This window comes from Nilaparvata lugens, chromosome 7 (genome assembly GCF_014356525.2).
Source record: "Nilaparvata lugens isolate BPH chromosome 7, ASM1435652v1, whole genome shotgun sequence".
NCBI classification, from domain to species: Eukaryota; Metazoa; Arthropoda; class Insecta; order Hemiptera; family Delphacidae; genus Nilaparvata; species Nilaparvata lugens.
This window is the reverse complement of record NC_052510.1, coordinates 55,905,345-55,931,801: the sequence shown is the minus strand read 5'-3', so window position 1 is coordinate 55,931,801 and position 26,457 is coordinate 55,905,345. Positions and strand designations below refer to the sequence as shown.

At 35.2% G+C, this 26,457-nt stretch overlaps 1 protein-coding gene across 2 annotated transcripts in view; it reads left to right on the top strand.

The window, feature by feature from the left end:
- Positions 1-26,457, top strand: part of LOC111053270 (monocarboxylate transporter 2-like) — a 325,384-nt gene that overhangs the window by 80,301 nt on the left and 218,626 nt on the right. Inside the window, exon 1 of one of the 2 annotated variants that reach the window (XM_039433217.1) lies at positions 24,948-25,276. The exons of the other annotated variant lie outside the window; for it this stretch is intronic. Coding sequence (XP_039289151.1) covers positions 25,000-25,276 — 277 coding nt within the window. The 5' untranslated portion in view covers positions 24,948-24,999. Of the gene's footprint in view, positions 1-24,947; positions 25,277-26,457 lie in introns of those variants that run through there. 2 annotated transcript variants of the gene reach the window in all.

The following is a 26,457-nucleotide window of genomic DNA, read 5'->3' as shown; positions in this document are numbered from 1 at the left end:
TCTGTAAAAAGCAGACTGATTATTCGCCTAGTGATAGTAGACAAGAAATTATTCCACAAGCTTATTTCTTCCAAGATAAATTATTGGCAGTCGCCCTTTTTATGGGATCTGAAGCCCTTGTCAAGCCTTTATTCCGCAAATAATGCCACAGATTAGTGCATAGCAAATAAGATCATTAATCAGTGCGTCGATTGGAGTGAGAACCTACAGTCAAATTCACTTATTTCTGTCAGTGTTGATTGAAACCATCCTTTACGAGTCTATCTACTAGTATCACTGCCAAAACTAACCTGGAGTCCCTTCACTTCAAACTGTCAGTGTACGTTGAATGGAAATCATTAAGGTTATTCTCAACGAATGCTGACAGATTCAAGTGAATCTCATTATAACCTACCACTTAACAATGATGGAAATAAATGGTGGCTCCGTCGTTTGTCTCGCTTTCAGAATTAATGGGATGTAATAAGTATTTAAGAGTTCAAGAATCAAGAATCAAGTTCCAATCTATTTGAGATTTTACTTATTTGTGAGTACAAAATGGGGCTTATGATATTTTAAAGTCCAGAGTTTTCCTGAATACCTCTTCAGGTCTGTAGCTACTCCTTCAATTTTTCTCTCTCTTCCTGTAATGTTTTATTATCACGGGTCTATCGTGAAAAATGACTCTACTAAGTGGGAAAAGTGGAAGAATGATTAATTACTAGTTTTTCGCTTACAATAACCTCAGATTAAAATTCTGTTTTTGGAATAATAGAATCCAGTTTTACAGAATTTCATGGATGTTTCTGAAAATTTTCGAATGTAAACAACGTACAGTTGAAGATTTGAAGAGTCTGGATAGCTAAATCTTTAAAGAGTTGAAGATTCAGTTATAGATTCTCCATAGCAATTCCTATGCAAATTCATAACAATAGGTGTAAAATGAAACCCCAATTCATCTCAAATCTCTGATTTAACTAATTTTTCTAATGTATCTTGCTGTTTCTACTCCCCATAAATCAATTATTATTATAAAGCGAAAATCCAAATCCAATGCTATAACTTAATTTGGATTTTTGTTTAATAATAATGATTAATTCATTAGCATTATTTGAATAATTGCAATATCTCAGTAATTTCCATCCGTATCTCCATAAATATTTTGAATAAAGTCCTGCCAATCCTCATTACTTGCACTTTTGCTTCTCTCTCCTTCCTTTTGTTTAGTTCTTCATAATATGATCTCCCAGTACTAGTGATAGTTATACTCAATTGATAAAATATAATATATACTCGTATGTACTCCTGCATCTATCAAACTCTCACCTGAACTACTAATAGACCTACCTGAAACATTATTAATAAGTATTTATTGAATTAGAAATCATAATAATAGAATGGAGAAACAGACGTTAGCCTGAAACTTATATACCGTACCCAAATATAGTCCAAACAATTTTTTTTCTATCAAAATAGGCTATGTCCACCAAATTCTACCTGGAATCTCACCCTCCTGTAACTTTTACCAAAGAAAATAGAATAAATATTCGTTCGTCTATTGCATTTGAATTCTCCGCTTCTACCTTCTAACAAAGAGAATAAGAATAGGTTTATGGAGCGTTATAGGTTATACATTCTATTTATCCATGCTTCTGCCTAAACCACGGAGTAAGGAGCAATATAGTATTTCCTTATTTTGTGCTAAAACCTTTTCTGGCTCCCTTGCAGAAGAATAGAAAGCACTTCGAATCTCCACCATTAGCTCAGTGTAACAGTACCGACAATGGTCTATAGTGGGATCGACTTTCAACTCTCATCATTCCTTCAACAAAACACCAATACTCCCCATTCGAACAACATTGACAGATTGAAGTGAATCTGTCGCGACCGTCTATGACAAGAAGGAAAGTCATGTACGTCTCTCCAGACTTGGTTGAGACCGGAGACCGGTTGAGTGCATTGGTTTGGCGGGATGCATCTGGTACATATAAAGAGTGCATCATCATTAACTGCATCTGGAATCACCTTTCACGTGTGCAATGATGCACTTTGTGTGCTGTGCTGTAAACATTCAGATGTCATCCACACGTTACTGTCTAATGGCCCACTCCTCATTTCACTCATCATAAACCTTTCCGAACGTTCTTTTTTTGGAATAATAGAATCCAGTTTTACAGAATTTCATGGATGTTTCTGAAAATTTCCGAATGTAAACAACGTACAGCTGGAGATTTGAAGAGTCTGTGACAGTGAATCTGGATAGCTAAATCTTTAAAGAGTCGAAGATTCAGTTATAGATTCTCCATAGCAATTCCTATGCAAATTCATAACAATAGGTGTAAAATGAAACCCCAATTCATCTCAAATCTCTGATTTAACTAATTTTTCTAATGTATCTTGCTGTTTCTACTCCCCATAAATCAATTATTATTATAAAGCGAAAATCCAAATTAAATGCTATAACTTAATTTGGATTTTTGTTTAATAATAATGATTAATTCATTAGCATTATTTGAATAATTGCAATATCTCAGTAATTTCCATCCGTATCTCCATAAATATTTTGAATAAAGTCCTGCCAATCCTCATTACTTGCACTTTTGCTTCTCTCTCCTTCCTTTTGTTTAGTTCTTCATATGATCTCCCAGTACTAGTAACAGTTATACTCAATTGATAAAATATAAAATATACTCGTATGTACTCCTGCATCTATCAAACTCTCAACTGAACTACTAATATACCTACCTGAAACATTATTAATAAGTATTTATTGAATTAGAAATCATAATAATAGAATGGAGAAACAGGCCCTAAACCTGAAACTTATGTACCGTACCTAAATATAGTCCAAACAATTTTTTTTGTCCACCAAATTCTACCTGGAATCTCACCCTCCTGTAACTTTTACCAAAGAAAATAGAATAAATATTCGTTCGTCTATTGCATTTGAATTCTCCGCTTCTACCTTCTAACAAAGAGAATAAGAATAGGTTTATGGAGCGTTATAGGTTATACATTCTATTTATCCATGCTTCTGCCTAAACCACGGAGTAAGAAACATTAAGGTATTTCCTTATTTTGTGCTAAAACCTTTTCTGGTTTCCTTGCAGAAGAATAGAAAGCACTTCGAATCTCCACCATTATCTCAGTGTAACAGTACCGACAATGGTCCACAGTGGGATCGACTTTCAACTCTCAGCATTCCTTCAGCAAAACACCAATACTCCCCATTCGAACAACATTGACAGATTGAAGTGAATCTGTGGCGACCGTCTATGACAAGAAGGAAAGTCATGTACGTCTCTCCAGACTTGGTTGAGACCGGAGACCGGTTGAGTGCATTGGTTTGGCGGGATGCATCTGGTACATATAAAGAGTGCATCATCATTAACTGCATCTGGAATCACCTTTCACGTGTGCAATGATGCACTTTGTGTGCTGTGCTGTAAACATTCAGATGTCATCCACACGTTACTGTCTAATGGCCCACTCCTCATTTCACTCATCATAAACCTTTCCGAACGTCCTTTTTTGGTGTGCGATGAACTTCAAAGTGTATAATTCACTCCGAACTGTCAGTACCCCTTATGAATAACACCAACGAAATTCATCTAACCAATGCTGACAGTTTTCTCTCACTTGAGAAGGCTCGGCCACACAGATCTGTGATCCTTTAGGTTTCTATATCTATATTTCAGTTCGCTCTTTAGAATATAGGTATAGAAACCTATGGAATCTCAATATCGCTGTCTGTGTGGCCGGGCCTAAGACGAAATTCATCTAACCAATGCTGACAGTTTTCTCTCTTTAACTAGAAAGGGCTCGGTCACACAGATCTGCGATCCTTTAGATTTCTATATCTATATTTCAGTTCGCTCTCTAGAATATAGGTATAGAAACCTATGGAATCTCAATATCGCTGTATGTGTGGCCGGGCCCAAGACGAAATTTATCTAACCAATGCTGACAGTTTTCTCTCTTTAACTTGAAAGGGCTCAGTCACACAGATCTGCGATCCTCTAGGTTTCTATATCTATATTTCAGTTCGCTCTCTAGAATATGGGTATAGAAACCTATGGAATCTCAATATCGCTGTGTGGCCGGGCCTATAGTGAGTACCACGTTATAATGACAGTGGAGAAAGATAGGAAATCAACGTTTCCCATCCTCGTCTTATCAATGCCTTCTATATACGATAGCTAATACAGGTTTATTGATGTAATATTAACTGTTCATTCTTCAATTCAATTTATTTCCATCAAAAAAATATATTGATAAAACATTTACATTACAATTAAATAATACATATTTTCAGGAAATAATTATTTTCCCACATAGACTATTGATGCGTGTGTGGGGAAAGAATTCCTATCCATAATAACTGTAAATTAAAAAATCCTGCAGAATTCTGCCTTAATATTATTCTCACTTAATTATTACAATATTGGGAATATATAAAGATAAAGAGAGTAAATCATTATTTTTCTTATAAAAAGAGCATGATGTCGTGGGGTTTTTTTATTAAAGATTACTATAGTATTATGTTGAAGTATCTCCTAAAGTTTTAAATTTCTTATTATAATGCTCAGAGTGCTGCATCACATTAACGGAGTTAACAGAGTTTGAATTATGGTCTACATATAAGGCGATAATTTAAAATAATCAATTATATTTTATTAAGCAATAAAATATATTTATCAATAATTCCATAATGGATTTTCATAATTAAGATGTAATATTTTGTAAATTAATTATTAATTCTACATTGTTAAAAGCCTATCTGGCAACAGAGCAAAGCGAGAAAGAATATAGAATAAAATATAGAATATTTATTTCGCCAAAATAAGACAAATATAATTTATAATAAATTTTTGACATAGCCAGAAAAGTTGGACTTGTGCGCTAGCTGTGAGTAGAGAGATAGCTCTATCCACTTTGTTGAATGATAGACAAGGATAGCAATACCATTGCTAATCAAGCACTGCCATTATAACGTAGAGTTAGTGGTCGAGTAACTGGCATACTAACTCTACCGAGCTAACTCTACTTACTTGGTCAAGTAACTGTTTTCACTGCAATTGAGAATAGTAGGTAAAGTGTGTAGTATAGTGGACAGAACTAACCTTGAAATGTCAATACTTTTTAATGAATTAACACAACACTTTTTAATAAATAACAATACTTCTCAAACTTGATAGCCCACGGCACGACTCTACTCTACTAGCTCGAGACTGTTTCCTCTCGATCTGGCAACAGAGCAAAGCGAGAAAGAGATAGCGCTATCCGCTTTGTTGAATGATAGACAAGGATAGCAATACCATTGCTAATGAAACATTGCCATTATAACGTGGACCTCACTATAGAAGTCTGTGTACCTCTAAAGTTCATTGTGGGAGCCATATTTGATATTTTGGATACATCTAGACCAAGTACTAAAAAATAGTACTATATAGCCTATACTACTATACTAGTATATAATAGTAATAAATTTCATTTGTAAAGACTTTCTGGACAGTTTAATTAGATAGAAATGGAGAATGGTCGGGTTACAAGTGCGTATCACATTTGACTGAGGGTTTATTAATGACGTTCTCTCATTGTCATCCGATTAGTTAATTGGTTCTCATGGGATTAGTTCGGTTAGATGACGTCATTCAATTAATCGTGGCATTATTCAATGAACGGGAGAATATTTTGATATTAGAGCTTGCAGATAGAATTTGCAAGCTGAGTAGTTTCATGATTTAAATTTCGAAACAAATAACATGATTGGCCTGACACAATTTCATAACAATAGCAGATAAACGGGAACTATCAACGATTTGATATCCATCAAAATTGAGAGATATAGTCAAAAGCAATGTCATACCGAAGACTGTTGAAAACTGAAAAATGGAAGAATTTGTGATTTGATGAATCCATGTAGAAATCACAATACAGTCTCTGATACAAAATCATGAAATTATGTGATTTGAGCAAAGGGGGCAGATCTGTTAGGACATATTTTATATTTCGTTCATCTAATATTTATATGATTTCAGCTGAAGCGAATGGATAATATATTTTCTTATACAATACGATTTGTATTTTCTTAGTGAGAACTGATCCTTCTTTTGATAAATTAAAAACAGCAAATACTTGATTCCTTGATCATATTTTTTTATGTTATTCCAATTATTGATTGATTCATTTTTGTTGAATATGCTTATCTTCATTTGCTCTGTTTTCAGGTAAGTTGACCAGATCTCTTCTAATATAGGCCTACTGCTATTTGAGGTATGAAAACATTCAACACAATTTATTATGGGATTTGATATCTATTATTTATAAATTTATAATAATTCTAACTTAGGAACCATTATTATACTGTCACTATTATTAAAGAAAGATATCATTTTCTTTCGATTTTCAGGCAAATATATATCACTTTCAACAGAGTTTCAAATCAATTAAGATATAGTTACTTCCTTCTAAGATGCACTTGTAGTCATGATTACTGTGATCAAACTGTTATACAATTACCGGTACTCATTCGTATTATATTTTTAGAACTCACTCCTTTAATTTCATATTCACAGAGTATCTTATTCATATATTATTCCTGGATAAGTGTGTCTTCACACTTAAGCCCTCATTCACTGACTTCCATAAAAGGTTGTATAAACATAGACCATAGAGAATAGGGAAAATTCTTCTAACTTTAGATGCTATTAGCACAGAGTAGAAAAGCACTACTCTCTACTTAGTGTACTTATACTTATTCTTAGTATACTTGGTATACTTATTCCGTGCTATTAGTATAGTGATGAAGTTTGGTCCAAGCGGGAGCAGCATGCAATGTTGACACTGTTGTCAAGTCATGATACTCTGTTTAGTTCTCCAGGAGTCCTTGCATGAAACTTTCATTTCTCGCCGCTAGGGAGCAGAGCAAGACAGTGATGCGATTCCTAGTCAATGCTGGAACCGCTAGAGGACTCTCAATGTCTGAAAAGCAACACAGAGTAAGGAAACTACAATAAAGTACAGCCACATAATAAATATAAAGCAGTTTCCTCTGCTTCTAAAATTCTATAATTCTACAATTATAGAAGTTTTCTCTGGTTCAGCCTATCATCAATATATCCTGTATTGATAATTGATTGATACTTCATCCTGAACAAAATATTTTAAATATACAAAAACATATTCCATTAAAATGATTGTCATCATTGGAATTGCCACAATAGGTTTTTTATGAGGAAATCAATACCAATAAACAAGATCTTATCTATATTTCCACTTCAATAATAATATTATGATTCCACACCTTTCAAAACTAACAAACTAGTAAACTTGTTCAGGGCCGGTGCCCGGCCGGGCCGGTAGATGATTTGTGTTGGAGGCCTCCATAATAGTGTTGACTGTTAGTATAATAATCCTACCAATCTGATGTTGATCAACTGTATAGATGAGTTCTGAATAAACTTAACCCTTCCACTACCAAGCGGGGTAATTGGACTACACCAACCCACATTTTGTCTACTTTTTTTGTAGATAATGTTGATGTATTTAATTGAAACGTTAAGTACTTGTTAAAAACATATCACTTTAGTTATTTTTCATCATAAAATTCATCTTATTTTTGAAATTATAAGCAGATTTATACTGGGGGTAACTCTATTACCCCACTCGGTATTCCATGCCATGGAAAATTTTGGTATATTTCATGCATCATCGGAATACATCAGATATCAGTTTAAAGTTCAAATCTTATTTTCTTGCCAAACCTGATTCATGATGATCACTTAGAATCTAAATTGAAAAAATTGCTTCTCTATAACCATAATTTAAATATTTGACAACTTTTCCCCTACAACAATATGATAGAATGCTCAATTTTGTTGTCCTGTCAGTTTTTGATTGAAAACATATTTTTCAACAAATAAATTTATTTTTAACTATATTAATAGCTTTAGTGATGCATTTGATCAATGAATTAACAGAAAAAAATATACATTAATTATCATATAAAACAGAAATCTTGTTGGGGTAACCCAGTTACCCCACTTGGTACTTTGTGTATGTGAAAAACGTTGGTAGTAGAAGGGTTAATATTATATTTGTTCTTAAAACTAGCTAAAAAGCCTTCTGAGAGACGGTCCAGAATGATATTATTTATTCTTGACTTATTCCGACAATAAGTATTATCATTAAATTATTTCCCTGTCACCCCAGGAAGGGATGTCACTGTCTTCATTTTATGCAAAAATTAACCATGTGACTATGTGAAAAGCTTTTGTTCCATGGAAAGCTGTGGAGTGAGACCCAGTTTTTCAACAGTTAATTGGTTATTACTTACCTACATTTCACCAACATTGATATGACCTGATGATACATGATACCCGATATTTCATTATTAATAATAATAATAAAAGTTTGATCATTTGAGGCGCTCCCAAGGTGAGAAAGGGATCCCGGAATCCCTTTCAAAAATGAACCATAATAGTTATTTGTGCAACTAGTGCGCAAAGTGTCAGTTTGCTGCACCGAAAGAAACGTTTAGAAAGGAATGGTTTCTTGAGTGCAGCAGAGGAACTTTGCGCACGTATTTCACATTAAGTTTTTCCTACAGTTACCATTGAATATGAAAAGTGGGTAATTATGGGTAAAATTGCCTGAAATGCATCAAATGTTTTTCTGTGTAATTTTATTATTGATAAAAACCTTAATCCTAAAATCCTAAAGTCCTCGTTGTCCTTGGTTATAATATATAATGAATAATAATTAGCGCGTTGTGCTTCGTTGCACCTCTGCTCACTATAGCAGCCACAGCAGTCACTGTTACCAACTTCAATTTGATTTTGCTGCACTGTTGCTCCATATAACCTACTAAGTATTTTGCGTTGCCATGTTGCAAATCTGGAGTGCAGAAAAATTTTTCCCGCACTAGAGCGGAAAAGTGATTCTTTGCGTTCTGTAATCAGTGCAGCAATGGCCACTTTTCAACGTAACTGTAGGAAAAAAATGTTTCAACATTGATTGACTTATTTTTTCCATGTTGTGTTCCATATTGAAACACAGAGCTCATCCACTGAAAAAATTTCAGACATTAACCCCACTAACTACGATAAAGTTCACATTGAAATAATGCAGTAGGCTATATTTTCAACTGTGTTACATTATTTAGGTCCAGCTTCAGCCTCAATCCGTGACTTTTGAGTGATTGGGCATATCAATAATTTATTATGATTAATCAGAATTCAAGTGTTCTGATTTTCTGAAGCCTCAGAATAAATCTGTATCTTTGCAACAAGGAAAATATACAGAGTAATATTTCAATTACTTTGAGCTACGGCAACCATTAATAATGTATTTCAAATCATGGTAGGCCTATTCAACTTCATATTCACATAAACTTGTATTTACAAACATCTAGGCTTGAGCTATGAAATGAAAACTCTTTATAAATTCGGAAAAGTGGATTGACAACAAACTATCTTTGATTCATTCACCCAGCTATTGCTGCTACCTACCGGACAAATTTAGCAATAAATGCATCACAAACTGTCCACCAATCAGGAAAGAGAGTGGGCGGAGTTGAAAATATGACCCAACAATTGCTGCCGTCTACTGGCAGAATTCCGAGTTAGATCACAAACTGTTGCCCAATCAGGAGAGAGTAGTCAGATACAAGAATTGTTGAAGATATCGTTCTTTCCCAGTATTGCTGTTCAAGCAATTACAATTCCGAAAGTGAAATGTTTGCAAGAAAAACCTTTCAGATAACTTTTATCAGACCTTTGGAAGAACGTAAGAGCCTAATCAATGTAGGCCAAACTGTTTACGCCAAAAATTCCAGAAAACAGATCAATGAAACATAGAAACATTTCAGTTTCCCCCAATATTAATCATACAAGGTTGCCAATAATATTGTGAATCAGGTAAAATTTATTACATTTTTAAGACGATTCTGATATCTTGAAATTTGTGAAGTTTCCAATAGATTCAGGTAATTCTCTTCCGAAAGATTTTTTATAGTCTTTATCCAGCTCCAGGCCAAGTTGTATCGTGCTATTCAAGACCCTTGGTGTTGGAGCTTTTCTAAATCAAGACCCTATTTGACAATAATTTTGAAACCTCGTCACATTCGGTTTATAGTAGTTCAGATGAAGGGGCTCAAAAAATGAATTGCCCTTCAAAGTCGTTGACCCAGGTTCTAATCAATAACATCGAATTCGGCACCCAAAACTTTATTCTCTTTGCTCTAATAATCAAGAATGATCACTAAATTGAAGTCTCTCATTACGGTACCAACGGAACTATCAGGTCGATACACATATATTTCAGCTCGCTAGCGTTCTTCTAGATTATCAATTACTCTAAAAATAATGTTTTCATCATTGAACAGCTAAACGGCATCGATCATCAACGCGATTTACTTGTTCTGTTCAAACCTTTATGCTGCGTACACATACTCGAGCTTCCAACCCGCACCAAGCACGCTCCTCCCTCGTACCGCCCTCGTACCGCCCTCGTACCACCATCGAACCACAGTCGCACCGCCCACGCACCCATCATGAACGTTACGGAAGATGTTAAGCTGCGTACACATATTCGCGCTTCCAACCCGCACCGAGCACGCTCCTCCCTCGTACCACCCTCGTACCACCATCGAACTACTGTCGCTCCGCCCACGCACCCATCATGAACATTACGGAAGATGTTAGATCTTCTCGCGTTCCCTGGTCGAACCACTGTTGCTCCCTGGTCGATCATCAATCGCTCTGCTGGAGTCACTCGCTCCTCAACCGAACGTCACTCCAGCAGAGCGATTGATGATCGACCGGCGAGCAACAGTGGTTCGACCGGGGAACGCGAGAAGATCTAACATCTTCCGTAACGTTCATGATGGGTGCGTGGGCGGTGCGACTGCGGTTCGATGGTGGTACGAGGGCGGACGAAGGAGGAGCGTGCTCGGTGCGGGTTGGAAGCACGAATATGTGTACGCAGCTTAAGATTCTTCAAGCCATCTTCACATGTGGTTTGGGATAGAGCAATTTATTGTTTATTTTCACAAGATATCAGTGCAGGTTCCATTATAATGCCTTAATGTGGGACAGAGAGGCAATGACTCATTTTCACAACATCTTGCTCGTTCTGTTCGCACCTTTAATCCTGGTTCTCACTAGTAGAGTAAGTAATAATAATAATAAATAATTTCTCTGATTGCCAATGAATTGCAACCAGAGGAGTTTATTGACAAAACATATACATAGTTGTTATATTATACATACAAAATTGCTGATACTAAACTTAGTTCTAATAATAATATGTACCCACTATAATAATATGTGTCGAGGTGATCATAATATTCTTTTCTAAAACATGTATAAAAAATGTAATTAGTTATTTTAGTTATAAAGGTATGTTAGTTATTAAGGTAGAATAAAAATAAGACAGTAGTTCATTCTATATCCTATTTACAATGAGCTCCTTGGTCTGGTAAATATCAGTATCATATAAACAATTTCGTACTGCTCTTTCAAATCTATTTATATTTATTTCGTCCTTTGCGATCTGAGGGATTTTATTGTAAATTCTAGGACCTAAATATTGTACAGATCTCTGACTAAAAGCTGTGTTCATTCTGGGAACGAGAAGAAAATTCAGATTTCTAATTCTGGTGTTGTGGCTATGGAAGATTAAATCGGTAAAATTTGTATTCTTCTTGATATAAATCACTAAACCTAATACATATAACTGTAACTGACGCTGAGAACTCTACTTTCGGTGAACAATTCACTTGCTGGAAAACGGTCGAGTAACTGGCATACTAACTCTACCGGCTAACTCTACTCTATTTACTTGGTCGAGTAACTGTTTTTACTACAATTGAGAATAGTAGGTAAAGAGTATGTCTAGTGAACAGAACTAACCTTAAAATGTCAATACGGAACATTCATTATCGCCGTTCAGCCACATAAGTTTGACAAAAAGCATTGATATAAATGCGACTGATCTTTTGCTAGCAGAGATAACTACTGCTATTGTTTTGTTTAAATTTTCTTCAAATTTGATCTCCATTATTGAATTATTTCTAAGAAATTATATATATATATATATATATATATATATATATATATATATAATTAATTATAAGAAATTTTATACTATATATATTAGAATTGTAACATGTATTAATTTTGGCAATACAAATTATTATTATTAATATTAAGGAGAAGATTGAATTGGACTCGACTCTACTAGCTCGAGACTGTTTTCATTAGCATAGTAGTGGTAGAGTAGAGTGAGAAGCGGTGTTGTGGGAAGGCAAGTGGTATAGTGAGGACCACGTTATAATGACAGTGGATAAAGATAAAAGAATTGAGTTGCCGATTCTCTGCCTCAATTAATTATATTTTTACATTGTCAAAATCAGATTTGGCATCGTAGCGGAGCTAGAAAAGGATAGTGCTACCTGCGTTGTCGAATGATAGACAATGATAGCAACACCAATGTTAATCAAATACTGTCATTATAAGGTGGACCTCACTATAGAGTACTATCTCATGGTGCTATACCACTCTACTCTACTAAAAACTAGTGCTCTACCATGAACGGTTTTCATTGGGAGAGTTCACAAGATAGTTAGTACTTGCCTAGGTAACTCTACCACTAATTCTACTGATGAAAACCAGGGTTCAAATTCGTAGATTAAATTCTTTAGATTCACCAAACTATCTTCACGTCCAGTTTGAGATGGAGAAATTTATTGTTTATTTTCACAAGATATCAGTGCAGGTTCCATGTGGAACAGAGATGCGATGACTAACTCTCCTCATACCTGCCCTTATGTCAGAGAGAGAAACAATGACTCATTTTCAGGATAACAATCGGCAATCTCTCCAGGTGGAATTGCGGTAGAAGAGGAAGTAAGAAAATGATGGAGAAGGGGTGGGAGGTTGCAGCGAGAGAGAGGAGTATGAAATTATGGAGAAAGGGCAGGCAGGTTGCAGGGTGACAGGGAAGAGTAAGTAAAGGAAGGAAAGGGAAAGAAAATAAGGATGAAAGGAGATAGAAGTTCTTTGGCACCTCGCCAAGACAACAATAAATAGCTCTGAAGAAAATAAATTGTGACGTTCAGCTGTGATTTGTGTGCCGACTGCAGGCTGCGCCGTATTTCATTTCATTTTTTATTTATATAAATTACTCTTGATATAATTTGAAACACAGAAGTGGTTTAAACGAAGCGAATCGGCTCAATTTAAAGTGAATCAGTCTTGTCTGGTAAGCAGTGCTGGTGAATGAGTAGGAGCAAGTGAGACAGAGAGTTTAGATGTGAAAGGCGAGGAGAGAGTGAGAGAAAATATGACGGTGGAAAGGATTGGGGAAGAAATGAAAAAAGAGGGAGAATGAGTTATGAAAAATGTGAAAAATTTATGAAAAATGGAGTCGGTATTCTATGTGTGACAGTAACTTTAACAAGAAAGTGATAACCAAATTGAAATGTAATATTGAGAACTGATTTGAAATTAAGGTGATTAAAATCCAATAAATAGAAATTTCAACCTTTTCTATAACATGATTTGTCATGAACATAGGAGAATGGGTTCATGGAAAATGGAATCTGTATTAATTTGGAGTGTGACAGTTATTTCAACAAGAAAGTGATAACTAGATTGAGATGTAATTGGGAACTGAATTGTAACTAGGTGATTGAAATTCAATTCATAGAAATTTCAACCTTTTCTATTACATGTCTCGTCATGATGATAGAAGAATGGGTTTATCGAGAATTGAATAAGTATCAATTTCGAGTGTGACAGTTATTTTGACAAGAATTTGATAACTAGAATAAAATGTAATTGGGAATTGAATTGTAAGCGAGGTGATTCAAATTCAAATCATAGAAATTTGAACCTTATCTAGAACATGATTTGTCATGATGACAGAGGAATGGGTTTATTGAGAATGAAATCAATATAAATTTGTTGTGTGACAGCAGTTATTTTAAAAAGAAATCGATAAATAGATTGGAATGTAATTCATTGGGAACTAAATTGTTATTAAGGTGATTCAATTCAAAAAAGTTGAACCTTTTTTACTTTCCTTGCCCTACTACCATAGGTAAGGAAAGTATTGCTTTCCAAAAAAAATTAAGGTACCCCAATTTCAAGTTTTCTATACGTTTCAAGGTCCCCTGAGTCCAAAAACATGATTTTTGGGTGTTGGTCTGTGTGTGTGTGTGTGTGTGTGTATGTGTGTATGTGTGTATGTCTGTGAACACGATAACTCCATTCCTAATTAACCGATTGACTTGAAATTTTAAACTTAAGGTCCTTATACCATGAGGACCCGACAATAAGAAATTCAATAAAATTCAATTCAAGATGGCGGAAAAAATGGCGGATAATTACTAAAAAACCATGTTTTTCACGATTTTCTCAAAAACGGCTCTAACGATTTTCTTTAAATTTATACCATGGATAGCTATTTATGAGCCCTATCAACTGACATAAGTCTCATTTCTGGGAAAATTGCAGGAGCTGCGTAATATTCTCGAGAAAAATGGCGGATAATTACTAAAAAACCATGTTTTTCACGGTTTTCTCGAAAACGGCTCTAACGATTTTCTTCAAATTTATACCATGGATAGCTATTTATAAGCCCTATCAACTGACATGAGTCTCATTTCTGGGAAAATTGCAGGAGTTCCGTAATATTTTTGAGAAAAATGGCGGATAATCACTAAAAAACCATGTTTTTCACGGTTTTCTCGAAAACGGCTGTAACGATTTTCTTCAAATTTATTAAATGGATAGCTTTTTATCAGCTCTATCAACTGGCATGATTCTCCTCTCTGGGAAACTAATGGGGGGTCCACCCCATCCTTGAGAAATGGACTTAGTAACCTCCTTCTCGTGCATGAGGTAGGTAGGTAGCGCAGTTCATAAAAATAACACATAGTCGAGATATTTCATCTGTAGAACAGCTGTTTTGACGACTTTAAAAAAATTACGACTAAAAAAATAATCGAATTTCACAATTTACACTAAGGAAAAAGTACTCTGAAAACAATAATCATATATACACATATACAGAAGTTTGATCGTAGTTTCAAATATGAGCAAGGAAAGTTGTGTGAGTGCGCCACACCAGATTTTTAAGAACATGGCTTGTTATGATTAGGTAGGTCAATCTACTATTATCAACGCACACATTCCCAACATGTGATTCAATAATTTAACCTGTTCTACTTATTTTATTACTTCATTTATTTCCAATTGTAACAGAAAGATGCCAACCCGAAATCCGAATCCGAATCACAAACTCACTTTATTTACACAAACGTTGGTGACGTCACTCGACTTAATTTGTCGAATCGATTCAATTTGCAAGCATTGTAAAGTTAGATTGTTTTCCGTGATTTGCGCTTGGTTTGGTCTCGTTTAGTCAATCCCTCTAATGATGATTGACGCAGGAATTGTAGGTGAACAAGGAACTCTGTCAGAACAAGGAACACGGAACAAGGAACCGAGTAACAGAAACTCAGTTGGCAAAAGCATCCCTGCAAACAATTTGCAGTAAAACAGACTTACCGAGAAGGGAATTTGGAATTGAATGTAGGAAATACCGATGCTGGAAGGGAAAATGTTAGAAACGAATGTATTCCCTTGTTCCCTATCTTTGGGTGTCACTCGCCATTTTGTATTGCACATTCTTGAGAGCCTCTCCGAATACTAGGGTCACAAATACTCAAAAGTCCACTCTTGATTCCTGAGATCTTTTTCAAATTATTTTCATGAATTGAAGTCACTGATTTCTGATTCCTGTTTACTGCTGTTAGACTTTGAATTGGAGCTCGATCGAATATTCCTTATACTGAGTCTGTCAGAGAATTCAATAGAAAGGATCTCTTTTTGAGTGAAAAGTTAAATGTGAGTTCAAATTGATCAGTCGCAAATATCCACCAAATTTCTCAAAACTGGAAATGTTACTTCATGTCTATCTATTTGAGAATACTTCTACGATTATCTTGATTACATTAGAATGAGAAAAACATTTTTGGCCGTGGTGCGAATGCTAACTTTCGCCACACAGAAAAATAAACAATATAAAATATATGAGAATAATTTTTTATTAAGCACTTCCGAAAGCCAAAGTGGAAGGTCATAGCTCTAGCAAATCTGAGGTAATCTGAATATTAGGAAATGTCCAAGTATTTTTATTTTATTCTGATTTGTCTAAATAACCTAAAAGATTATGTTAAATTATGTGGGAGGTTGAGTTAATACTTTTTATTCTTTCAAATGACAATACGATGATATTATTATAAATGTTCTAATTATTGAATAATAAACTCAAATAATGCAAAATTTTTGATCAGCTGTTTTTAGCACACTTGAAATTTAGCGGCCGGAAAGGGTAGGTACTCTTTCCGGCTAATGCCGGAACCTGCTCTGACGTCAGACGAGAGTCGTCTGCAAACAATGTTTTTCAGATCTACGTAGGGACTGGAAAACAGCTGCTTTCTGTGCAGTGTGGCGAAAATGTATAAAAAAAACTCCAATAGAAAATTCGAAACCGTTTATGATCTGGGAAGAAAACGGAGTTAGCACTTTCAACAACCCATAGCCTGATCGTTTATTAGACCACTTAAAAACATTTAAAAATTTCAGTTGTCACTTATTCTCACTCTTATGATGATCTTAACAATAATATTGAAAAAGACTATGCAATTTGAATAAAAAAAGTGTACCGAACTGCCTTAACTTATTTTATTACTTGATTAATTTCCAATTGTAACGGAAAGATGCCAACGTTTGAAATCCGAATCACAAACTCACTCTATTTACACAGACCTTGGTGACGTCCCTCGATTTAATTTGTCGAATCGATTCAATTTGCAAGCATTGTAAAGTTAGATTGTTTTCCGTGATTTGCGCTTGGTTTGGTCTCGTTTAGTCAATCCCTCTAATGATGATTGACGCAGGAATTGTAGGTGAACAAGGAACTCTTTCAGAACAAGGAACACGGAACAAGGAACCGAGTAACAGAAACTCAGTTGGCAAAAGCATCCCTGCAAACAATTTGCAGTAAAACAGACTTACCGAGAAGGGAATTTGGAATTGAATGTAGGAAATACCGATGCTGGAAGGGAAAATGTTAGAAACGAATGTATTCCCTTGTTCCCTATCTTTGGGTGTCACTCGCCATTTTGTATTGCACATTCTTGAGAGCCTCTCCGAATACTAGGGTCACAAATACTCAAAAGTCCACTTTTTCAAATTATTTTCATGAATTGAAGTCACTGATTTCTGATTCCTGTTTACTGCTGTTAGACTTTGAATTGAAGCTCGATCGAATATTCCTTATACTGAGTCTGTCAGAGAATTCAAAAGAAAGGATCTCTTTTTGAGTGAAAAGTTAAATGTGAGTTCAAATTGATCAGTCGCAAATATCCACCAAATTTCTCAAAACTGGAAATGTTACTTCATGTCTATCTATTTGAGAATACTTCTACGATTATCTTGATTACATTAGAATGAGAAAAATATTATATTGATCTAATTGGATAAAAAGCTAGGATAAAAAACATAATAATAAAAATAAAAATAATAAACATAATATTCAAATATTATGTGAGCTTGGAAGAGTCAAGGATAGACTAGAGCAATAATAAGTTTACATTTAACAACCGATGGGCATACTGATTTAAAACTCTTTCTAATATAACAGAAGTTCCTTCTCCTACGTATATTGATAACTTGTACCCGACTGGATTCATTATAATTTATACAATTTTTTCATTTATACAATAAGTATTTATTATCAAAATGATAGGGAGAGGAAAAATAAGGTAACCTTGTGTTATTCCTCTCCTAAATTTAGATTACACATAGTCCGAAATAGGTCAACTCTTGTAGTTCTTCAATTCACAAAATGTTCAGTCCTCAAGTATTTTCATAAAGTAGATTTTCAAATTTAGATGCTTCAAAACTAAACATAGATTATTATTCAAATTGTATAAAAACAGAAATATGTTGTCAAATTCTAAACTGTTTTATTTAGTACACGACCAAGGTTTCGTGACCACACCGGTCACATTTTCCGAAAACATTTTCCGGTCACATTTTCGGAAAATGTGACCGGTGTGGTCACGAAACCTTGGTCGTGTACTAAATAGAACAGTGTAGAATTTGACAACATATTTGTGTTTTTATTCAATTATGGAACGGTTCTACAATATTGACAATGACACCTTGTTCCATGAAATGTATATGAATTTTCAAAGTTGTAAAGTGAACTTTGAAATATTCTGTATATTCATATATTAATCTTTCCTTTCAATAATAGTAGAAAATATGATGATTTCAGTATTATGATAGTCAATTACGAAACTAACTGTAATGATCGTCATAGATAGTGATGGAAATGGAAATAAAGAAATGGAATTCTACCAATACAAATAAGCTGTACATTACAGTATAATTAAAACTTTCTAACAATGAAATAATTGGAATAAACCCCTTTGATTTGATACTGCGGTCGCCGATCACAAATAAAGTTCTAATTGCGATCAGATCGGGCGGAAGAGTTCTCAGTTCTGAGTTCCGAGCTCTCAGTACGCCGGGCGCGACGCGATGCAAGTTTTATGCCAGTAATAAAAAATAATTACGATTATTGAGCCATAATAATACAGAGTATCTACAAAAGGAAATGGTATGGCAGTTAATGGCGGGAGAATTTGGCTAGTCGCCCAAAGTCCATGATATTCAACGGCTGCCTCTAAAGCCCAGCCTACTAGACAAGGAGAGAGTGAGAGAGAGTGAGTGAGTTTGAGTGAGAGAGAGAGAGTTTGAGAGAAAGAGAGATGAGCGAGTGAGTGAGAGAGAATGAGAAACAGATTGGTGAGGTAAAATGAGGAACAAAACTACTGCGAGAGAGAAATTTGGTACCGACGCACTATCATCAAATCCAGATAAAATGAGCTGGCAGTCGTACTTCCATAAAAATTTACTGTTATCAGATCATTATTTCAATTAGATCGAATTCGATAGTCATCATAATTTTATTATTATCAGGTGCTGCTGTATTTCTTTTTCCTTGTCATTAGGCTACTGGTAGTCAACATTCTTTCTTAGTACGTGGTGTCGTTAAACTGGTTAACTTATCTCTTATTTCTACACTCATCAACACACCTATAGTGGCTACTGGTGATCTTTTCTTGGACTTCTGCCTTTAATATTTTGTAGAAGTGCGTTTTCCGATGAGATTTCAGAATTCATTGCCGAATATTTTGGGCTGTTTGCACCAAGGTATATAGAATAAGAGGTAGGTGTCACGCGCATGTTTGTGCTAAATTTCCGCTGTAGCTGACATCATTTTATATCCAATCATCTGTTTTCAACATATACGTTTCATTGACCGAGCGAAGTGAGGTCTAAGATTCAAGTCGACGGTTTGGCATTTCTCTTAATGTTTAAATGTTTATATGTTTATATGTTGCGCATTTACGGCGAATCGCGGTAATAGATTTTCATTAAATTTGACAGGTATGTTCCTTTTTTGATTGCGCGTCGACGTATATACAAGGTTTTTGGAAATTTTGCATTTCAAGGATAATATAAAAGGAAAAAGGAGCCTCCCTCATTAGAGTAAAAATAAGACTATAGAATCATTCATCATAAATCAGCTGACAAGTGATTACACAGATGTGTGGAGAAGCCAGTCTATTGCTGTATTTCCATAAGGTCTATAGTTTCAATCAGGTACTTTTGGATGAGAATACTGCGTGAGGTCTACTGTTCACAGAACTACTAGTATTTGTACTAGTGTATTTTCCAATGATATTTCGGAATTCATTGCCGAATATTTTGGGCCATTTGCACCAAGGTATATAGACGATAGATGGTAGGTGTCACGCGCATGTTTGTGCTAAATTTCCGGCGTAGCTGACGTCATTTTATATCCAATCATCTGTTTTTAACATATACGTTTCATAAATTGCCAATAGGTGTTAAAAACCTCGGTTGGTGGCGATGACGCATTCCAGCTGGCTGGCCACTGCGCACACATTTCATGACCCCTACCGTTTTCATCTAAATACCGTGGTTTGCACAGTCAAAGCTTAAACTGAATTCAATCAGCTGGTGGCTTAAACTAAGAATGAATCACATTATAACGAACGAGACTTGATACCGATTTAATCCAGTTCAAAATGAAATTTAGTTTAACTGATACTGTGCAATTATTTCCTTAGTGCAATGGAGAAAGAAAGAATAGTGTGAATCAACCTTCAAAATTATTATCTTCAAAGATGTTTTCATCCAAGCATAATAGAAGGATATCGAGACGCTGAATGGAAGTGCTCAATTATAAGATTGACAATTCCCAAACTTGACGACTTTCAATGTTAGTTGCTTACAGTGGGGGGGGGAGAACACGCAGAACTCGTCATTTGAAATTCTTGGGGCGGGCTGAATTGGGATACTTAGGGGGATATTTTTCAATCTGCTATCATTAACGAACTAAACTTGGCAAGATAAGGAGTATAATTTGTTATCAATATCTTTGCAACACCTCTAACAGTTACTAGAAGAACGAAACATCTTGAAGACTCCAAAATATTATTTTGAAAATAATATATTCTCCATCTCTCTCTCTCTCTCTCTCTCTCTCTCCTCTCTCTCTCTCCTCTCTCTCTCTCTCTCTCTCTCTCTCTCTCTCCTCTCTCTCTCTCTCCCTCTTCACTCAACCACTTATGTTTTTCTTCGTAAGTAGCTCGTCCTTCAACCAATTGGAAATATCCAGAATTTGTTAATGAATAATGAATTTATTGTAAAAAATACAAAAGTTATTTTTACAAGTGAAAAGAATAATCAATATAATAGTTTTTGGCGTGACAAGAAAAAGAAGCCTTGAGCTCCAGCCACGAGTTCTAAAATAAGAAAATACATTTTCTAATCTAATAACAGCAGTACAAATGAAAAATTCTGTTGATGGATCTTAATCTTGATGTTGAATTTTATCATAATCCAAGCACTTGATAAACAAAACATAAGTGAACAGAACAATAATTATATAATTGTTGAGTTTTGATAGTTTTTACACAATCATGAATAATTGATATTGCCAAAATTGGTGATTCAGTCAACTCAATTCTCAATTTTATAATAATAGTTTTGTTTTACCCACGATTTTAATAATCTCTATTGGTTTTTTCATTTTATCCTTAATAAAGTCTTCCGAATTTATTATAGTTTATTGTTTGCTTCCATAATTTTAAAATTCGCTTCCCATGTGTGGATAAACGGATGAAGAAGCAATTCCAAGCAAAGACAATATAATGGATTACTCTATGATTTTAGACTTCTGTTAAAGTTGGCTGAAATTCGGCACGTGGAACAATGCGGATGAAACTGAAAACCAACTTCACCCTGCTTATCTTTCGACCTCACGTCCGTGATTTGGGGGAGTGAGGTGAGATGCTCTGAGGTAAATTTAGCGGGTGTTTGCCTCATGATATGAGCAATGAGCTTCCACCGCTTTTCTTCCGAAGTTCCAAACAAGTGCCGGAATAAATAATGTAGTTGAAGGAACTCACTGGAGATAGGAAACTCCTCAAGATACGTTCAGCGAAGAAATGTTGTATTTTGGAGCCTACTGAAGAACTCTGGGGCTTCTTAATTTATTTTTCCAAGAATTCTCAATCAAATTCCTGAATTTAACGCTATGTCCATATTGAATTATATATTAAATTACTGAATGAAACGTTATGTCCATCTCGAAAAAGCTCTGAATCATTCACAGAGTTTTCAATCTCTATATAAGAATAGTGGTCTTGAATAGCCTACCAACTAGCAAAAAATTGTATTTTTAAAAAAAGGTTTATTAAATAACAGTGCATTCATAAATGACCAGGGTAACTCAATTGGTTTTCCTGACCAAGAAACATTTTTCATTTTTCTTTTACTGATGAAGTCTAAGGCTCAGTTGAGAGTGAAAATTATTGGAAAATGCTGGTTTCGTTCTTAGATTCATTTTGGAGCTATTACGACACAATTTCAGCCCAAAACTGTTCTTCTTCCAGCTTTCAATAGAGGAAATTCAGCATTCACCTTCTAGAATAACAATCTTATAGATTCACAATAGGAATTAACATTTTTTTTATACTAATGATTAAAAAAACTCATAGACAGGTAATCTACGTAATAATATGCCTGCATTACTCATCAGGTATGTACTTGGGTTTAGGCAAACTTGGGTGATGAGGCTGTTTGTAATCCTATTATATTAAGCGACCAATTTCTGTACATATATTTATATTTGGTTATTTATCGACTATTTATTTATGTCCAACGGATCTCGAAAACGTCTCTAACGATTTTCACGAAATTTGGAACATAGTAGGTTTATGATATAAATTTCGATTGCACTGGGTCTCATCTTTGGGAAAACTCGCTGAAGGACATGGAAAGAAAAATAATAATTATCATCCTTGGAAAAACAGATGATAATTCCGTTTTGTCGATAACTTAAGATGCGTATGCCTGTGTGGGAGATCAGCTGTGTAATCAATAGGCTTATCGTATCTCGCGAGAAATCTAGAAATTTCAATAGACTCGATCAAAATAATCTGATTTTTTGACATGACATGGTATAGTTTTATAGTTTTTAGTGATTAGTCAGTGTTATTTTTTTTCAATTTGGTTTGTAAAAATCTAAATTAGTACTTTTCTGTTTTCAAATATTTGGACTGAAAATTGGACCTGAATTCAAGTGTATGAAACATAATATATGGAACAGGTTAATTTAACCTACTTTTTGAACCAATTATAGTGTATAAATCAGAATTCGGGGAAGAAACAGTTTTGGGCTGTGCCTGTTAGTCCTTCCCCAATCATTTTGAAGAATTATGCTTATCAATAAATAAATAACGAGCGAAGCTCGGTGCCCCGATATTATTTATTGTAATATCAACTATCAAGTACATTCTATGTGGAAATAATATTATATTGAATGTTCCTTTGTCATAAATAAGTCTTTATATGGTGAAATAGTGATATACTTCGCAAACTGAGCCCCAAATCTTAAGCTAAGTACATACTTACGCGCTGCGCGACAAACAAGGATTCCCTGAGTACGGTGATCGAGATCAGAGCGCGAGTTTTCCCCATGTTTCATTGTTGTCAGCGGGAGCCTGGTCAGTTCGTTGCGCGCGAACTGGAATTGCGCGACATGTGATCATCATGCGTACTGCTCGCGTTCCGTTTGTGTGTTGTACAGCGCATCTCTACGCATCTCTACGCATCTCTACGCATCTCTACATCTCTACTGTAGCATATTGCAAAATACAGTAATCCCAAAAGAGTTATTAGAAGAAGATTTATATATCAGAAGCATTCAATAGGCCTATGCTGTTGATGTATGTTGACATCTCTCCAAATGTGTGTGTCATTTTCCACCCTTATTATCAATATAACTTTTTGTTATCAATATGGCTATTTATTATCAAATATGCCTTTTATACTGTTCTCAAGAAATATGCCTTTTCTCTTTCAATATGTGTCATTTCTGTCCCTTACAATGACTCTTAAACAATATGGCTCTTTGTTATCAATCTGACTTTTCATTATCAACTAGCTGGCCCGGCGAACTTCGTACCGCCAAATAGTTAATGCATCTCATGACAAACTTTAGCTGGATGCACACCTGAGGAGGCGCGATGCGAACGAGGTCGTTCGTACCTCGGCATCGTTATTAGAATTAAAATTTTGTGAATCAGTAGAAGAAAATGGAGAAACATATCTACCGACGGCTGTGGGTGACGCAATGATTTTTTATTTCTGTGTGTGGCCAGCTCATAAATCCTCTACAATAAGAATTACTAAACCTTGAAGGATCGTAGGAAATTTCCCTGAAGTCGGATCATAATTTGATAGGCCATAAACTGCTCCTGAACATAACAAACACAACTAAAGAAAAATCATCAAATTCGGTGCACAAAATAAAAAGTTATTGAATATCACAATTTGAGGCTCGATTTTTATTCATATAGATATGTATTTGGCACAATTCTTGGAGAACTGTACCTAATCTTTCCCAATGTGTGTATCCATTGTTATCAATCTGACTTTTTGTAATAAATATTCCTTCCACTCTATTTCCGAGAATTGTGCCTCATACCCCTAAATTTGTGTAGTCCTTGTTATAAATATAGCTTTTAAATATCGATATGTCCCTGGCACTTTTCTTGGAGAACTGTGCGTCAACTCTCTTAGTGTGATCAATGTATGTGTATTTATCATTATTATATATTATTATATTATTATTATTAAACGAACATCCAATTTAAATGATGTACTTCACCCAAAAAACTTCTGCTACTGCAAATATGACAACAGGGTAACAGCTAGAGGAAATCGATGAGCGCTACTATTCAAAATTATTTATCAGAATTATTTGTAATCGAATCCAGTACCTCCTAATTGCCGGTCAGGAATGCTTACTATACATCAACTGACAATCTCTGGATAGCAGCGCTCATTTTATACGAACCCATAGCGGCCAGCCAGTCTATTTCCATCTGTATCACTATTCTTTCAATCTGGCTTCTTGTTATCAAGATGTATTCGGGCAACAATTTATTATTCTCTTGTCCCCCAAATCACCATAACATGGCCAGAGGTGCCTCACAAACTAAGAAAGATCTCCCTTCTATGTAGGTGCCCTTGCCACCTCAGTGTGTGTCTACCACTTTTCATAAATATGGCTTCTTGTTATCAAGATGTCTTTGGACAACAACTATTCTCTTGTCCCCAAATCACCATAACATGGTCAGAGGTACCCCAAAACTAAGATCTTCCTTCTTAGGGGTGCCCAAGCCTGAGCTTCCTCTGCGCATGAGCTGACTTGTCCCCGAGTTTGGGCTGCAGTCTCAGAGTCGATTCAGTATCAGCGCGACCGCGGTGCCGGAGAGAGTGAGTGCGACGCTACGCGGTTACTGTGTGATAGTTCGCGGCTCCAGTTCGCGCGAACATGATCGCCGGAGACGCGGATTCAGGCCTGGCCACCTGCAGCGAACTGCCCAGCTGCAGCGAGGCCTACTGTCAGGAATTGGCTGCAGCTGTTGCCGCTTCTCGCAAGCCGGCTCCAACCCTCAAGCAGCATTACTACCCTGAAGGTGGCTGGGGGTGGTTTGTCGTGTTTATAGCGGTTGTTGTTCAGGTGTTGACGCATGGATTGCATATGGCCATTGGTGTTCTTCTGCCCGAAGTTCGCAACAGGTTTACCACCGCTTCATACACTACATCAGGTCGGAGCAATAAAAAATTATCCATTCACAAATTAAATCATCTTTGTTGTAACTTTGTCAATGATGTTTACAAGAATAAACTGAAGCTGCGTTTACAACATGTTTATACTTAATCCTTATAAATTCTATTAGATTGAACATAACTTATCATACACATGATGAACATATGTGTTTGTCAAGTTCCGTTCAATCTAATAGAATCTATAAGGATTAAGTTATCAACGTTTTGTTAATAACTTTGGTGTAAACGCCGCTTAAGGCCCGGTTGCACAAAATCCGGGTAGATTTCATTTATTTATGAAAAACATGGAAGCATACAGGATTCTCCCAAAATGCTTCCATAAAAACAATAGTACAATAGTTCATTATACATAGTAAGAGTACAAAAAAGCAAGAATATTAAAAATAAAATTGAATTCCAGTAAAAATTAAATACTACTGTAGAGTGATACCATATCACAACAGATGCAATGAGTAGTGCATTTCAATCATATTCATACAAATCATTCATAATCCTATGATAATCATACAATTTCATATTTTTTATATTTAATCGTAAATGATTTCACAAGAACGATCAGAGAAGCCTTTTTTCGAAAAACATACTTCTCTGATTGGTTCTCGTGGAATTAATCACGATTGAAATCTAACCAGCTCTTGTTCAACGGCACTTCGAGTTATTAATAATGGTGTACCATGGTTGAGATCCACGTAATCAAAAATCCTAAATATGACAACATGAAAAACTGGAATTCGGAAATTACTTTGATGATCCTCAGGATGTAATAATTATTTATTATATAAATAATACTGAGGGTGATGCCCACATAAGCTCTTAGGCTTGCATGTGGGTAATGAGTGAGAGGGATGATGATGATGATGATGATGATGATGGTGATGATGATGATGAGTCATTTAATTAAGTTTGTAGTGTGAAGTGATGTTGTGGAACTTTTCCATAATTGAATAGACTTAAAAGTTGTAAAAAATCTACTACAATTAATAAAAATTATATTCTACAGGAGCATGCTTTCGTGTGTGAGCACAATCAATACTGTAACTTACAGCTGTATTAATTTTAATTAAATAGAGTGGATTTTTAAACATTTTAAGTCTATCCAATTATGAGTCATTTATTTATTTATTTTTCACATGCTGATCTATTTATGATAGGAATTATG